The sequence below is a fragment of the Heteronotia binoei genome, chromosome 1, assembly GCF_032191835.1.
Source record: "Heteronotia binoei isolate CCM8104 ecotype False Entrance Well chromosome 1, APGP_CSIRO_Hbin_v1, whole genome shotgun sequence".
NCBI lineage: Eukaryota > Metazoa > Chordata > Lepidosauria > Squamata > Gekkonidae > Heteronotia > Heteronotia binoei.
In genome coordinates, this window is record NC_083223.1 from 220201311 (window position 1) to 220218192 (window position 16882).

General features: G+C 40.8%; 2 protein-coding genes across 2 annotated transcripts in view; one reads left to right on the top strand and one right to left on the bottom strand.

The window, feature by feature from the left end:
* LOC132578008 (phosphatidylinositol-glycan biosynthesis class F protein-like) overlaps positions 1-2707 on the bottom strand; it is a 32403-nt gene extending 29696 nt beyond the window's left edge. The window contains exons 1-2 of the mRNA XM_060247814.1: positions 2541-2707; positions 771-1021 (exon numbers count right to left, since the gene is read on the bottom strand). Coding sequence (XP_060103797.1) covers positions 771-998 — 228 coding nt within the window. The 5' untranslated portion in view covers positions 999-1021; positions 2541-2707. The remainder of the gene's footprint in view (positions 1-770; positions 1022-2540) is intronic.
* Positions 2704-11625, top strand: LOC132578018 (cysteine-rich PDZ-binding protein). Its single transcript, XM_060247826.1, has 5 exons — positions 2704-2915; positions 5483-5548; positions 6337-6391; positions 7902-8005; positions 10743-11625. Exons 1-5 carry the CDS (start codon positions 2900-2902, stop codon positions 10805-10807), a joined length of 306 nt encoding a protein of 101 aa, XP_060103809.1. The 5' UTR covers positions 2704-2899; the 3' UTR covers positions 10808-11625.
* The last annotated feature ends 5257 nt before the right edge of the window (positions 11626-16882 follow it).

The window sequence follows — 16882 nt, forward strand, 5'->3', positions numbered from 1 at the left end:
GGGAGCCATTGGAAGGAGGGAAGACATTAAAGAGGGCTGCACAGGGTACCCCCTTATGTTCATAGGTCTTGTAGGAGCTGTATTTACTAACCTTAGTGTCAAGTCAAAGAGAGATGCATAATGATGCAAATGGTGGTCAGTGATTTATATGGTACATGAGTGTTTCCTTCTCCCACTGGTGCAAAAAATATTTCCCTAACCTTTCCGTATGCTGCTCTTATGGGGACTGCTATTCCCATTTTTGTTTTTTTTTAAATCTCCTTCTAGCATGGTTGTGTTGTAAAGTGCATATATATGTATTTTATCTTTCTGTGCAAAGAAAGTATTAAAAGATTTAATAAATCATGTATTGCGATTCTCAAACATCTGAAGTTTATTCTATGTGGCTTTTACGTTAAGCAAGTTTGGCCACCCCTGTGCTATAGCTTTAGAAATACACATACTTGAAACTACCAGTGAGCCCCCACAAAGGAGCTTAGCCATCTGTGCTTTAATTCTTGTTTCAGCTACATGAAGTGCACAACAAGGTGTTAATGACAGTACTAGAGCAGACTTTCAGCTGAGTAATACCCTATAACATTTCAGTCTAAGGTCCTACTTATTAGTATCCATATCATCAAGGCTTTTTTGGGTAGGAAAAACCCCAGCAGAAACTCATTTGCACATTAGGTCACACACCCTGAAGCTAAGCCAGCTGGAACTGCATTCCTGCTCAAAAAAAGCCCTGCATATCATACCAAGAATTACATTAAAACAACATTCAGTCTTACTTTGTGGGCAACTGAGCTTCTTTTCATAGATGGATTTGGTTTAAGGATAAGATACAAAATTATGTTGACAGCTCCAACACTCGCTGAACAGATGCACAGCCATATCAGATGTGTTCCCAAGACTGAGAAGTTCTTCAAAAAAAGTGAGGGAATGAGAGTTGCTAAAATAATGGAAGCTATACAGATAGCATTAGCAGAAAGCAGTCTCTTTATTTCTGTATGTCTCATGGTGTTCTTTCTTCAGCTTTCACCTGTTGAGAAGCAAAGTATATTTATGTACCGACACATACTGAAGAGCAATACTCTTATAAAACACTGTAATAAAATTCAGAATGACAGTATAATTCTAATTTGATACATAAACCATCTCCAGCAATAAAGCTCTAAAGCAGAGATGGAAATCCTATGCATACTTATTTCGGGCTTCAGTGAGACCTGAGTACAAGTATCACTTGTGTCACTTAACAAGAAAGAACTTAACAAGGATTTGGACAACTGGTCAGCAACAATAAAGCTTTTCTTGTATGCTTAAAGAATGATCCCATAACTTCCAGTGCAATCCCATGATTGGCTGAGGGAGGGAGGAGGAGGGAAAGAGCCAGATAAAGCCTTTCCTTAACTGGATGAGAGCTTCTCCCTCTCCTCCTCTGGAATGGAAACAGCCAGATGGGGGGTGGGGAGAGAGAGATGGTGTCCCCTGGCAGCAGACCAGATTCACAGAGACAGAGAGATTGATTGAAGTCCTATGCTTAAGACCAACTATGTGATTAGAGAGTCTGTTGGTATGAAAGGTATCACTAAAGGCCTCTGAGGGAGTACTCATTGGGGCCAATCCTGACTATGACTGTCAGTTCCAGGTTGGTGGGAAATTCCTGGAGATTCTGTGGTAGACTGAGAGGGGCATAGGAGTTAGGGCTTTAGTTAGCCAGATCCAGGTTCTTGCTGTGGAAGCTGACTGGAGAATTTCAGAACAGTCACAGACTTTCAGCCTAACTTACCACAGTGGGGAGAAGAGAATGATGTAAACTGCTTTGGTCCCCCCCCCCCCCGCCACTATGGAGAAAGACTGTCCTTTTCCTATGTAAAGGCTGCGGGGAGGGGGGGGGGCAATGGAAAGCTGAAGTCAGAGGAGCACATAAAAGGAAGGAGATAGGGTTGCCAACTCCAGGTTAGGGAATTCCTGGAGATTTAAAGGGTGGATCCTGGAGAGAATGGGGTTTGAGGAAAGGTGGGACCTCAGACAGGTACTATGCCATAGACTCCACCAAACCAGCCATTTCTTTCTGGGGAATCACTGTTGCCAATTTCCAGGTGAGGGCTGGAGATCACGATCAGCTTCCCTTGAGGTGGGGGGATGCCTCCAGTAAAGCCACATTTTATGTCAGGGCGTAAGCATGCTTCCTCAATTTCTGTACGCACTTACTTGGGTTCAAGCCGCTACCAAGTCAGTGTGATTTACTTTCAAGTCACCCAGAGCCGGACTGGCCTCAGCTCCAAATAAGATCTTCGATGTAGTTACTTGAGACTAACACTTAACTCAAGGGAACTTACTTTTGAATAAGTACGTAGGAGACTGGGATGCTAGGATTTTTTTTTGTTTTTGTTCAGTCGCACAGTCGAGTCCGACTCTTTGCGACCCCATGCTAGGATACAGCCCGCATAATCTCAAGGAGAGCGGTTTACATGAAGGCACAAGACTCCCAGGACCGGAGGGGGGAACGGGGCAAAAGGTGAGCACTAGGCCGAAAGGCTTCCCTTCTTCCATCTTACCTGTAAGTCTTCCACGAGCTACTGGGAGGAGCTTCCCCGCCACATTCATGAGTCACCAGATGAGAGACTCCACGTCCTTTCAACTACAAACCAAAGCCGCCACTACGCCTACGGCCGCCGTCAACAAGAACGTGATAAAACTGACATTGAGCGATCACCAAGCGGATAACCTATGAGGTCGAGCCTTTAAAACAATCCCAACCAATAGGCCCCGAAGGAGGCGGGGCTTCCGCCTGGAAACTAGGAAAAGGAATAAGACCTTAACCGGAAGTTAAGGTCGTTGTTGTTGACAAGTTTTCAAGTCGACCGTCGCTGCTGATTTAGCTTTGGAGTGTGGGCTTCGTCGCGGGTGATTCGCCATGGTGTGCGAGAAATGTAAGTTACTCGCGGGTCAGAGGAGTAGGAGGCTGAAGGAACGGGTCTCTGTTAGGAGGAACGTGACGAAACGTAACAAGGGGTGGATGCTGTTTGTCGGAGGGAGTTCCCTTAAGAGAAATAGTCGTTAAACGCTTCTCTAACTCGGTGATCCTCCCCCCCACCCCCAACCCCCGAGGCTGTTTCGTATGTGTCTGAATGGTTAAGTGCTCCTTCTTGGGCTCTGAGTTCCGACACACCGGGAGATTTTGGAAGCCTAGCCTGGAGAGGGCGGGGTGGCATCTTGGTAGGGTATAAAGCCATAGAGTCCACCTTCCAAAGTGGCCATTTTCTCCAGGTGAGCTAATCTTGATTGCCTGGAGATCAGTTGTAATCCCAGGAGATATCCAGCCACCACCTGGAGGCTGGCAACCCTTCCAGCTACCCTCTGTTGTGAACAAAATGATTCTGCTGGGCTCTGTATTAAGTGGGCCCGGAACAGTCTGTTGTCCTGGATCTCCAAGTGTTTTATTTTTAAACTTGCATTGCCAAATCCCACTATTCCCTCACCTTTCCATTTTGAACAAAATATCATAAGAGTTTTAAGCACGCTTGTATTTTAAGTTAAAAAACTATCTTAATTGTGTTTATCTGTATCCTTTATAAAGTTTATATCTTCACTACCGTGGCATTACATTTTATGATGTGCATAGCTTGGCCCCACAAATCTGGCTCTTGTAACAAATGAGTTTGACACCCCTGGGGGTCTTAAAGGTCAAAACCAAAACTTTAACTTGACCCGGTACTTAATTGGAAGCCAGTGCAGTAGGCAGAGCACCAATGTATGTGTGCTCTTAATTGTGTTCCTGTCAGAGCATGTACCTCTGCATACTGGACCAGCTGAAGTTTCCAGATCAGACTCTAGGGTAGCCCTGCATTGACCAAGTTGCAGTAGTCCAGCCTGGAGGTGATCATTGCATGGGTCACTGTGTCTAGATTGGGGTGGGTTGGCAACATTTGTGACTTGGACCACCATAGATAATGCATGCTAGAGAGATGAGATGGGGAGAAGTTTTTGTTCCTAGGTTCCTTAATGTTCAGCAGTGGTGGTGCCAGTTGCTCTATTGGGCTGTTACATGTCAGCAATAATGGTTAGTACATATATAGGGGTTTTTTTTAAAGGTTGTTCAATGTTATTAAGTTTGGTGACTGTTGTTCTCACCATATCATATATAGGGGCTAGGACAGACTACTTTGCCTAAGGCCACCTAGTTAATTCATTATGGAGAATAGATTCTAACTGGGAAGTTTTTGATGTATTATTCAGTTTCTTAGTTACTGTGCTGTACCAGCTGTCAAAAAACTATTAGAAATTCAGAGGTGGGATTTGAGAGAGACAAACTTGAAAGCAGTGATGGTTCAACCCACACACACAATTTCTGAGGCATCTGGGTGATGCTGTCTCTTTTTGGTTAATGTTTGTTAGAGTCTTTATACTTTTCCTATTGGGTCAAGGCAGCTTGGAAATAATAATGAAAACATTACAAATTAAAACCCAAATCTCCTTCTCTTAAAAGATACCTACTACTTATACCCCCTCAGAAGCTCTAGCAAACAAGTCAAATCCTGCAGCTGCTCCTAAGCATATTTAACAAGGAGCCTCCCTCATATAGTAATGTTTACATACCAAGTTATATCAGTTATTTACAGTGTAAGTTCTAAATGGAGGCAGGTTAGTTGTGAGCTCCTGAAAATAGGTACTGTTTGGCAGAAAAAATACGCTAAGATTCGATTCTCTGTGAAATAGATGCTAAACTCACAGCGTATCTTCTTGAATCTAAGATAAGCAGCCATTATGCTGAGCAAGTTCAACTGACTTCTAAACCATATGGTATAAAATACTGAAGAGCTTACCTTGTTCTGAAACTTCAGGTTTTAATAATTAGAGGTGGGTTCATCCACAGTGTATTTTTCATCCATGTGATCAGTCCTGATTTTCTCTGGGCAACATGTGGCAGTCAGCAGGCATTCTTTTGATAACCAGAGGGAGGAAATACAGATCTAATCATAGGAATTTCTGCTGATTGTTTCTATGTCTGTTTTGCTTAAATCTGCTTACCCTACTGTAAAACATAATAATTGTCAAATGTCTCTTTTTAATATCATTTTTAAAATTTTCACTTAATCAGTGTTTATGCATTCCTATGACTTTGGGTCATTTATATGACCCCTACTCTGCTCATTAGAGTTTATGCTTAGCCAATTATGCAGCTTTAGTGTTGCATGCATACTTACTTGGTTGTGAGGTTCACTGTCCCCAGAGAAGATTCCTTCTAATTAAGCATGTCTAGGATCAGGCCCTGTGCATTATGCATAGATGCCTTTCTGTGCTTTTGGAAGAAGAAAAAAGGCACTGTTTTCACTGGAAGACTTAGGAGCAGTCAATTTGTGTAAAAAGTTGTTTTGTGTTCCTGATAGCAGACTTATTTTTGCTAGTGGGCTTAATAAAATCTATTATGTACTGTGAGTATATGATGCTCCTAAGGAATGGATTTCTATTTATTCTGTATTTTTGTGCTGCTTCACAGGTGAAAAGAAACTTGGCACTGTAATTACACCTGATACATGGAAAGATGGTGCACGAAACACTACAGGTATTTTAAAATATATTGCTACAATGTTTGTGACTTGCATGTATTAGGAAAGTTTTGTGTTTGCTACTGAGATCCCTAAGCCTGAAAAATGTTGGTTGGTGTGCAAAATTTTTCTTTAAAATGCCTTTTCTTTAGTATTTTAACCTATTGCATGATATTAATACTCAAGTCCCACTCCTCGTATATGGTAGCCTAGCTTGTTATGTAATTCCAGGATCTTGTACACAACCAGGTGTAAAACGGTAGATGCAACTCAAAAACACTTTGGCTCCTCTTGTTTTGCATCTTCTTCAGACAGTGTACTCCATCTCATGCTCCTGTTTCTGTGACTTTATGGAATCAATATATCACTGAGTTTCAGCTAAGCCTCTGGTCATAGATCAGTTTTATATGGTTCTTCTGATTGCTAGTCTTATTGAGGGCACACCACTACCCAGAATCCTTAACCTAGATGGATATTGACAGCAAATACTATATTTTTTGTTTCTTACATAATTGGAGAACTTTAAGCACATCAGTGGTCTATACATTTCTTTTTTGAGAACTGGTGTGCATATGTTTCACAAATATGCTGCTTCTGGCTTCAATCCTGAGGTGCAGTTTGCCTCTGTGCTTACACCACCTTCAATTTCCATATATGTAGTATGTCAGATACCACATATTGTCAGTAGCAAGCTTCCACTGTGTAGACAGCTTGCATTGTCTTTGGGGGAATATCTGTGTTATCTTTACATTGCCTTAAATAGATCTGTTTCAAGTTTATGTTAACTTATTATTTGTTTTATTAGAAAGTGGTGGGCGAAAACTAAATGAAAATAAGGCATTGACATCGAAGAAGGCAAGGTAATTGTTGTTCTGTATCTAGTAAAAATACTTAACAAAATTAATATTCCATAAAGAATGGAAGGAACTTTTCCCCTCCCCCATCTTCCATCTCTCCTTTGTCCTTATCCTCTCTTACATTTCATTGGATCACATTAGCTGTCCTGGGAATTTTTTTCCACCTTTTCTTCACCCCATGAATGCTGTCAACAAACATCCATTGCTATTACATCCATATCTTGGTTTGCTGCTTATATCTCTTGTCCTTCTCCTTCAGCAAGGCCTCCTCCCCATATGTCCTTGGCCTGCTGCCATGTGCACTCAGCAGTAGTGAGGAAATGGAGCAATGGAAATAGGGTTGTGTGGCTAGTGTAGCTTGGGGCCTACCTCGGTGGGAACATGTGCAGCCTAGGCTGCGGGAACTGCACTGGCTGCCAATTGTATACCGAGTTCGTTACAAGGTGCTGGTTATTACCTTTAAAGCCCTATATGGCCGAGGACCTGCCTACCTTAGGGACCACCTCTCTCCATATGTTCCCCAGAGAGCACTATGATCTAGTTCATAAAATCTTCTGGAAGTACCTGGGCCAAAGGAGGCCAAATTAAAAACAACTCGAGAACAGGCCTTCTCTATAAAGGCTCCCCAATGGTGGAACCAGCTGCTGGAAGAGGTGCGGGCCCTACGGGATCTTAATCAATTCCGTAGGGCGTGCAAAACCGCCCTCTTCCAACTAGCCTTCTGAGATGGAACCTGGCATAAGCATCACGCCATCTTTAACACAATTGAGATAGTAGCACCACTAAATTATATTGTTTTAGACTGTTTTTAGATTATTTAATGTTTAATTGTGAATTGCATTATCCTGTTTTTATTGTTATAACATGGTTTATGCCATGTCCTGTAAGCCGCCCTGAGCCTGCCTCGGCGGGGAGGGCGGGGTATAAATAAAAAATGTATTTTATTTATATTTAGCTGTCAAAACAGATAAAACAGCAGCGGCTAAAATGGTGGCAAGCCAAACAGCAGTGGTATGTTGAGGGGAGAGGCCATGCATCATCATTCCCAACAGTTGTAATCTTTCTGTTTCTGTCTTACAATCCTCCAAGCATGGTGTAGCAGGGTAGAAATGAAAGGTAACATTGGCAGCTAGTTTATATGTAATTTCCTTATGTACCATCTTTGATTTTGAAAACATTTTACAATATATCATTTGCATAGATCCTGTGGGTTATTTTACCTTTTTGCAAAAAAGATGTGACAAATTCTTGGCAATCATCTGGTGTATGAAAATAATGATGTGCAGGCCAACATCAAATTTTCAGTAAATCAAAAGTGAGGAACAGCATTTGATTGTCTTTATGCAGATGTAACTAGGAAATTTCTTTGGATCTCATTATTAGTTACTTTTAATGTAACTAATAATGTCCTCTCTTTTCCCCACCAACTGCACAAGAGTAAATAGGGATACTTAATGTATTCTGTCAAAAAGAATTCATGTTCTTGTGGTTTTGTTTTTCATGGTCTTTCTAGATTTGATCCTTATGGCAAAAACAAGTTTGCGATATGCCGAATTTGTAAAAGTTCAGTTCACCAGCCAGGGTCCCACTACTGCCAGGGGTGTGCTTACAAGAAGGGTAAGGCATTTGACATACTTTCTTTTCATTTGTTTTCTTACTAGCTATAACAAGTAACTTGTTTGTGCACCAAGAACTAAGGTTATCAGTAATCTGGCTGTCTTTCAATTATTCCAGTATAAAAAATGGAAACCTTTTCATGTTACTGAGTGCAACAATATGCATATAAAATACGTCTGTAACCAGGATTTCAGATTTGGTGGGATACACAGGAGGATTTTTTGTTCAGGGGGCAGGCTCTGGGCACTGAAATGTCTACTCAGGAGTAGGCTCTCAGGAGAGAGCCAGTTTGGAGTAGTGATTAAGTGTGTGGACTCTTATCTGGGAGAACCGGGTTTGATTTCCCACTTCTCCACTTACAGCTGCTGGAATGGCCTTGGGTTAGCCGTAGCTATTGTAGGAGTTGTCCTTGAAAGGGCAGCTTCTGTGAGAGCTCACTCAGCCCCACCCACCTCACAAGGTGTTTGTTGTGAGGGGAGAAGATATAGGAGATTGTAAGCCTCTCTGATTCAGAGATAAGGGCAGGGTATAAATCTGCAGTCTTCTTCTTCTTTCCCTGCAAATGCCATACTGCCTGGGCTTCTACCAAGCTGCAGAAACCAGGAATGCACTTGTAGGGCTTCTTCAACTGCCCGTGCCCCTTTGTTCCACTGCTCCTGATGGGCCAGCCCAGGGTGCTAGGGGGGAGCCTGGGGCCAAGCACACCTTCCTACTGCTGCTGCCTGCCCAGGGCTCAGCAGCACCAGCTCTGGAGCAGCGATGGTGCAAGAGGCTTGGATGTGGGTCATCCATCTGGCAGAGAATTCACAAGAAGGGGTGCCCAGGTTGCCCAACCAGCTTCCCCAGGCAGGCGGAGGTGATCCAATCTGGCTGTGTCTTCCCTTAAATCCTCCCATTGCCAGACTTTCTCCAGTGCTCACCCTCCTTGGGCTGTCCATTGCTGAGGGAAGAGGTAGGAGCTGCCTGCATCTAGAGGCAGGGGGAAGACATGGACTCACCTCATTTGCAGCCCTGGGCCCAGCCAGCAGCAGCTGCTGCTCTTCTCACCACCCAGGGACCAGGACCAGGGTCTGAAGGGGCAGGGCTGGGATATCCCCACCCCGCTCCCCCAGTGGGCAAGTCCTAGGTGCAAGTACAAGAAAGCGCCACCCATAAGTGGACCTGATAACCAAGAGTGTTGTCCCCCCTTCACCATCTCAGAGTCTGGGTTATGGTGAAGTTGTCCATATTTACATATGGACATTGTACAATGCAGAAGTGAAATTTTTAGTTCCTGTTCAGATAGACATCAGTAGCCTGTGAAGCAGATTTTCAGATTATGTGCTTATCAGTGACATTGGCATTTCTACAACTTCATGAAAATCATAGCAAGTTTTATGATATTGTGTATTAATGCTATGCATTTCTTGGTCAGTTTGGTTGTAACGGCCAATGTGTAAACCTATAGGAAAGTTTTTAGGGTACAAATACAATATTGGCTATTTTTCTGTCATATGAAACAAACCAAATTTTCACTGAATTGTGATGAGTAGAACTACCAGGCTGAGTTGTGAGTGTAGCTGCCCAAGAGCTGATGTTAGCTTTGCTTAATTTCACATTGATCCTAGAGTATAGTTGGTAGGTACCTGATAGCAGAGGTGTGAAAGCCTGGAAAAAACTGGAAAAAATCAAAAACTTCCCTCCCCTCTCCAGCTTTTTAAAAAATTCTGAGAGAAAAATTGGACATTTGGGGCAGTACTGAAAAAAAACTGCTGTGAAATATTTTACCTTTTTGAATGAGTGAAATCCTCTTTAAGACATGGTGGACATTCTGTCTATACATACAGCTGTTAAATCCATGATGCATTTCTACACCTAGGATACCTGATCTTCATAAAGGGAACTTCCCAGCAGTTGTATGCTTTCTGTTATCCTTTCAACTTAATGTGGTTGACCAGTTCACCTCTTTCTGAAACCACTGTGATACATTTACCCACAGATTAGGTAAATTATTGCCCTATCCACAGACTAGGTAAAAAGTAGTTTATTGCAGGAAAGAAAACAGATCAGGAGGTGGAGCAGAAACTTCACCAAAGCCTGAGAGAAACACTGAAAGTTTTATTGAGAAACTAGCTTTGTCTAACCAGATAGCAAAAATTAAGGTCTATGTGCTAAGGTAGCATAGGATATATCAGCGTGCAGTTTTCTCAAATATTGGGTATATTTGCAATTTTGCTTATACCAAACTAAGGCATTTATAACTTTTAAATTACATAAATATGTTAAATATTACAATTTTATATGCCAGGTAAATTATAAATGATGCATTTTATGCTATGAAAGCAATAAAATTAGTCTGTTTGATAGGAAAGTAAGTATTGCATATATTTCAATTTCCCCCAAAATGTCTGTTTTCTTCTGCGGTGGAAAACCTTCACATTTGGGGGGGGGAGGGGTTTGGGGGGGACAGGGTTGTGGCTTCAAAATTTTCAGAAATTTTACATCTGAAGACAGGAGCCTTGCTCAAACTAAGCAAGTTTGGATCTAAGCAGATAGGAACCTTCATAGGAACCTTATGTAGCATCCCCACCCCTTGAGTTCCATGAAGGAAGAATGAAAGGCTAGAAATGTAATAAATAGACCTCCATTTGTTTGGAGGTCTACAAAAGTCTGAAACTACAAAAAAAAGAATCTCACTGTTATGCCTATTGCATTAGTAGTAGAGGTTTGCTTTAACTTCACTCTTTTTCCTTAATAGGCATCTGCTCAATGTGTGGAAAGAAAGTCTTGGATACAAAAAACTACAAGCAAACTTCTGTATAATTGTATACTGTGAGCTCTTCTCATTCACCCCCTTGGAGATTAAACTTGGTTGACAAACATGATCCATTTGGGCCAAATGCTGAAATTTACTTGGGCTTTTAGTGGCATTTTTCTGGCTTTATAACTTGGCTGTAAAATGGTCTAATTAATGTTTGTTCTGTTTTTACCACAAAGGAGCCTTAATGCTGCCTCGTAACTTGATCTGGTTGTAATCACTGTTTGAATTTTTGACACAGTGATATAGCAGTGATCCACCAGTGACACTTAGTGGTATAAATATTTACATTTTCTTATAAACACACTTATGCTATTTGTCTGAACTTTCAAAATCTAAAAACCATTTGTGGAAAATGTAAGGGTGAAAATATTTATCAACTTTTTCTTCACCAGGTGATAACCTCCAGGACTTGTGTTTATATTGTGAGATGCTGAGTATGCCAGCTGTAGGAATAAATAGCAAACTTGCATCTATGTTTAACAGTGTAAAAAATATAATGTACAACTTGTGTTCCCCCAGCCAACTTGAGCTCCCTAGGGCTCCGTAAACATCCTAGATTTGTTGCCTACTGCTAAGTAGCATAGTTAGAGACTATGTTTTTGGCTTGGCAGGTCCCAAGTTCTGAAGCCCTGAAATGAAATGTTCCAGTGAAGACTAATCTTTTTTTAATCTGGGTTTGTTGGACTGAAATATAAGATGGAATTTACAAGACCAATGTAAATTAGTTTTCAGCCTTTTGGTGTCAATTGAGGCCTAGCTTGTATGTAAACAAGTTTTGAGTATGTTGTATTAAAATTGAGAGATGATCCAGGAAACGTAATTATTTTATTGTGTGTGTTCTGTTCTTGTGCACTGTTTTCTTTTTCATGTCAGTTCCTGCTATCCAAAGCAATATTACATTCTTTCCATTATATTATAGTTAATACATCTATTGCATATTTCAGTTAGTGAGCAGCAGAGATGGGCTGCAACATGGTTGTAAACCCAGATGCATAAACAAAGGACTGAGGTATTCTGTATTTTACCTGGTATGTTTTTACAAATTAAGTTCGATACTAGAAGAAGGGACACAGCAGGTAAGATCTGCCCATTGCAGCTCTGCAAGAACTCAATTCAATTGAATGGAGAAAGGGCTTTCAGCTCTTCCAGCTAGGGTTGCCAGCTGTGGTTTAGGAAATTCCTGGAGATTTTGGGGGGTGGAGCCTGGGAAGGGCAGGATTTAGCAAAGGGAGGGACTTAAATGGGGTATAATGACAGGGAGTCTACCTTTCAAGGCAGCCGTTTTCTCCAGGTGAACTGATCTCTGTTGCCTGGAGATCAATTGTAACAGCAAGAGAGCTCCTATCACCTGGAGGTTGGCAATCCTGGGCTTAACCCTCGCACTCATGGAATGTTTCACTAATCAAAAGCATTCCTCCCATGACTGTTCTTTCTTTAAAGTACAGGGAGAGACAAAGGAAACCATGTTTTTCCTTTCCAGGGTTAATGGCAGACAAAGTTGGTTAGCAAAACTGAAAATCCTTTTCTCCATGCTGTGCAGGGTCCGTTGCTGCTGCAATCACCCTTTGGAAGTCACAGCAAAATCCAGTCATAGATCTTCCAGATCATCTGCTTGAACACACCTTCAAATGTTACTTTTAAACATTCATGATGTGTTGGTTAGCCTTATTTTAGTCTGCTGAAATTGCTACTATGGCACCTCTGTGTGCTAATTGGCAGCATATTATCTTGTCCAGTTGTTCATTATGGGTATGGCTTCTTTGCACTGATACTTGGTCTAAATCTCTATGATTCTTTATGCATGTGAGTGTGTTGGTTCTTTCTGGTAGCGTAGTTTTACATGGAGTGGCTTCTTACTGTTTGATATGTTTTGAACAAAGTCTTTATACTTTGTGAAAGAATGTCCTATAAGGACTAATCAGTGCAGTGACAGATGCTTCTTAAATGTGCTTCTGATTTCAGGGAGGCAAAATTTGGGTAGATCCAAGAATAGCTGGTAGATACATTGAACAATAATTTGTTCTAGGCGCATTTCTTGTGCTAGCATGATCAGCTGTCAATTCTGTGTTGTCAGTGGAATTACCATACTGTATGTATGGTTGCTAGCAAGGTTCATACTGTCATGTTTTTCATGCTTTCTTCCCTATTGTCAATAGTTAATTTTAAAGGGCTGCTAGTTATTATTTCAGGAAGCAAGCAAATGTCCCATTATAACAACACACCACAGTTTTAGACAAGCGGCTTAGCCCTCGTATTGAGCAATGTCTTCTAATTCTACAGTCTAGAGAAGTAATTTCTTGTAGCAAGAGGGAAGTTTGTACAGAAAATTTAAAGGATTGTCTTGTAAGTCTCTTGTATTTTACAAAAACAGGTAAAGACTAGTCTTTCGTATGCTTTTCAGTTGCAGGCAGAAACTGACAGACATAAACAAGTTCATAAACAAGTGAGGTAGAATTCATAATGTCCCAGCAGCAACTACAATCTATAATCCACCAAGTAAAGAACAATCTCTTGTATATTTCCCAATGGTACTTTGTACGGTATCAGAGCCATTTTGGATGAGATCCTTTCTCAAGAGATGTATAAATCCAACTGTGGTGCAATAACCATTGAGCAGCAGAAAAATCAGATTGCACACATAAGCTTCCCAATACATTCACAGCACAGTAGCACTCAATACCTGTTGTAAAATACAAGAGATTGTTCTTTATTTCGTGGACTGTACATTGTAGTTCCTGCTGGAATATTTATGAACTCCACCTATCTTGTCTATGAGCTCTGGTTTCTCTTCAGATCGCATAAATCTTTTGCCTTTTTCTACCTGTCACTTTCTACCTGCAATTGGAAAAAGTATGTACAGTTCCTGATGAAAAATTGTTTATGCACTTTACTTATCAGCTGATGTCTTTACTGAATATTCAAGTTTGGAATAGTTTGATGCCCCCCCTTCCCGATATGCTTTATATATTCATGTCTATTGTGCTTTCATAAATATGTTGTTCTAACACAGGTGTGGCCAAACTTGCTTTAACGTAAGAGCCACATAGAATAAATGTCAGATATTTGAGAGCTGAAAGACATAAATGTCAGATGTTGGAAGGAAGGAAAATGGAGGGGGGAAGAGGTGGAAAGAAAGCAACTTTAAATGCATTTTTCATGCTGCTTGGTGGCTTGGCAAAAAGTGATTTAAAGAAAGAGATGCCTTTTCCAAGTCAGCCATTGGGGTGATGGGGGCTTCGAGAGCCACACAATATGTGTGAAAGAGCTGCAGTTTGGCCACCCCTGTTCTACTACTTAATGTTTGATTTTCATGTTTTGATTCTGTAAGATTTCACATCTGTCCCTGGGGTGGATGCTGTTCTTCTACCCTAACTCGCTTTCAGTAGGATGCACACTTGAATGCATATCCTGTTGATATTCTGTTGCAAGTAGTCATTTACAAATACCTTTGGATTGGTGCTGGTATTTAGGTACAAGTTAGGCATTCTTTCCAAAAGCTAGTTCCCAGTACCTTGTCATCTACAGGTGTGCTCCTGAGAGATGGAACCTGGATGGAGATAGACAAGTAGGGGCAGGTTTGATTCTGAATAAGCTGGAATTGATTAGCCTCCTTCAAAAGAAGAGATCTAGGAGTATGCTCCTTTTCTTTCTCCTATGTAGGGCATTGTGAATGGTTGCCATATTGCTCTTGCTGTATTAAAAGAGGGGATTGGATAAATATATGGAGCAGAGATCCATCGATGGCTATTAACCACAAGGTATATATGAAACTCTCTGGCTGGGGCAAGTGATGCTCTGTGTACTTGGTGCTTTGGGGGAGGGGGGCAACAGTGAAAGGGCTTCTAGTGTCCTGGCCCAATTGGTGGACCTCCTGATGGCACCTGTTTCTGGGGAGGGGTTTTTTTTTGCCACTGTGACAGTGTTAGACTGGATGAGCCACTGGCCTGATCCAACATGGCTTCTCTTATGTTTAATAGGAGTAACATTTACTTCCGTTGTTACTAGGTGGCCCAGTTCTTACAGACTTACAGGTTTGGGGAGGGGGATGAAATATGTCTTTGTAGAAATTAATTGGTTTTTTATCATTTTCACCACTGCCCTAAAAGTGCTCTGCAATTTTAAATAATAGCTTACAATCCAATAGACATGATACAAAAATAGAAAAAGTGAGGAAAAGGAAAGTATGCAAATTCATATGCCAGCTGTTTCATGATTTCTTATAATAGTTATGTAGGACAAGATGCAGCGACTGTACCAGGAGAAGGTTGTGGGATGGGAGGAGCTAAATAGGAGTTTGTCCCAACCAAGCTCCAGAAGACCACTATGCCTTCTTTCTCTCCATAATGCAGACAGGTACATTATGGGACAAATGCTGCTTGGGACAAATGCTGCAAATCCTTCATGATGGCACTTCTCTACCCCGCTCCCTCCGTTATAATGATAATAGCAAAATGACTAATATGCTCTGCTGCTAACTTTAGGAAGTAATTTTAGCATTAGCTGAGCAGGAAGATATTGTGGTCCCATTACCAAGACCTGCTAAAATAATAAAGCTGTGAAGCGGCTTTTGATTCCCATGGAACTCTTTCTATGCTTTGCTGTTGAGGCTCAATCTGAATCATGATAATAAAATGATTCACAGAAGCTCTTTGCAGGTGCATTAAGTTGGTTTATATTCTCTGTGAAAGATGACATTGCACTAAACCATATGAAGATAAAACTATGCTGTGGAGATTCAATCTTAACTTGTTCTATACCATCATTACAGCACAAAAGCAGAATAAAAAAGGAAGGCAATGATGATAACAGGTACCATTTAATATAGCCGATTTTCATTTCTGAACACAATACAACTATGCAAGAAACCATTTGCTACTAACATGACAAGCTAAGCTGGAATCCATAGCTGCTGTTCTGTATTAAAAGCATTTTGTAAAAGCAGCAGTACACTAACAACACTTTGGAGTTATGTATATATTTTAGCACCACATTTATAGTTATTTTACTGACAAGAAACCCTCTCAAACTGCAGAATTGAGTGAGCTGTAAAATACTAGGACTAGGGCCTTTCCATTTAAGCAAACATTTTTTCAGGAAATGCCAACACTTTCTACAGCATGTTAAGTCATATAAGGCACATTCCAAGTTGTGGTGTGCAGTTCTCTGAGGATAATGTGGTAGTGTTACAGTACTTTAACAGCCATATCTTGAAATGAATACTCACAATAAACATTGAATAAGACAAGTATTGTATAACAAAATAGGAGTTGATTGCACCTTTAAGACCAACTTAGTCAGAATGTAAGCTTTCGTGTGCATGCATACCACATATAGCTGATGAGGTTTGGAATGCCAAGTGGTACAGTTAAAATCCAATAGAATAGTAAAATTAACAAATTCAGAAAACTTTTGATCTGGGTTGCTTTAGCGTGGAAAACCATAAAACAGTGACATGTCAGAATGTGAGAATGCCTATTCTATTGCTAATAATTAACAGGCATTCTCACATTCTGACATGTTACTGTTTTATGGCTTCCTGTGCTAATGCAACCCAGAGCAAAAGTTTTCTGAATTTGTTAATTTTACTATTCTGCTATTGGATTTTAACTTTGTACCACTTGGCAATCCAAACCCCACAGCTATATGTGGGAACTGTACCTCATTCCTTGTCTGAAGAAGTGTGCATGCACACGAAAGCTTACGTTCTGAATAAAACTAAGTTGGTTTTAAAGGTGCAATCAACTCCTATTTTGTTCTGCTACTTCAGACCAACAAGGATCTATCTACAAGTATTGTATATTTACTTCATTTGTATCCTGCCTTATTCTCCAATGGTGGTGTTTATATCGTCTGCTAAATGACACTGATTGAATGAAAACTTCATGCACTGGAACTAATCTCTAATGGACAACAGAGTATATAAAAATGAGTGTTTACTCATAATTCTGATTTAGGATAATCTCTTTTGCTGCCTAGACCAAAGCTACCTAAAAATACTGTAAAGCCCAGCTAGTAGCCAAATGCAGAGGCAGTTGGCTATCTGAATAAGGAGCAATGCATTATGTACGTATCATTCT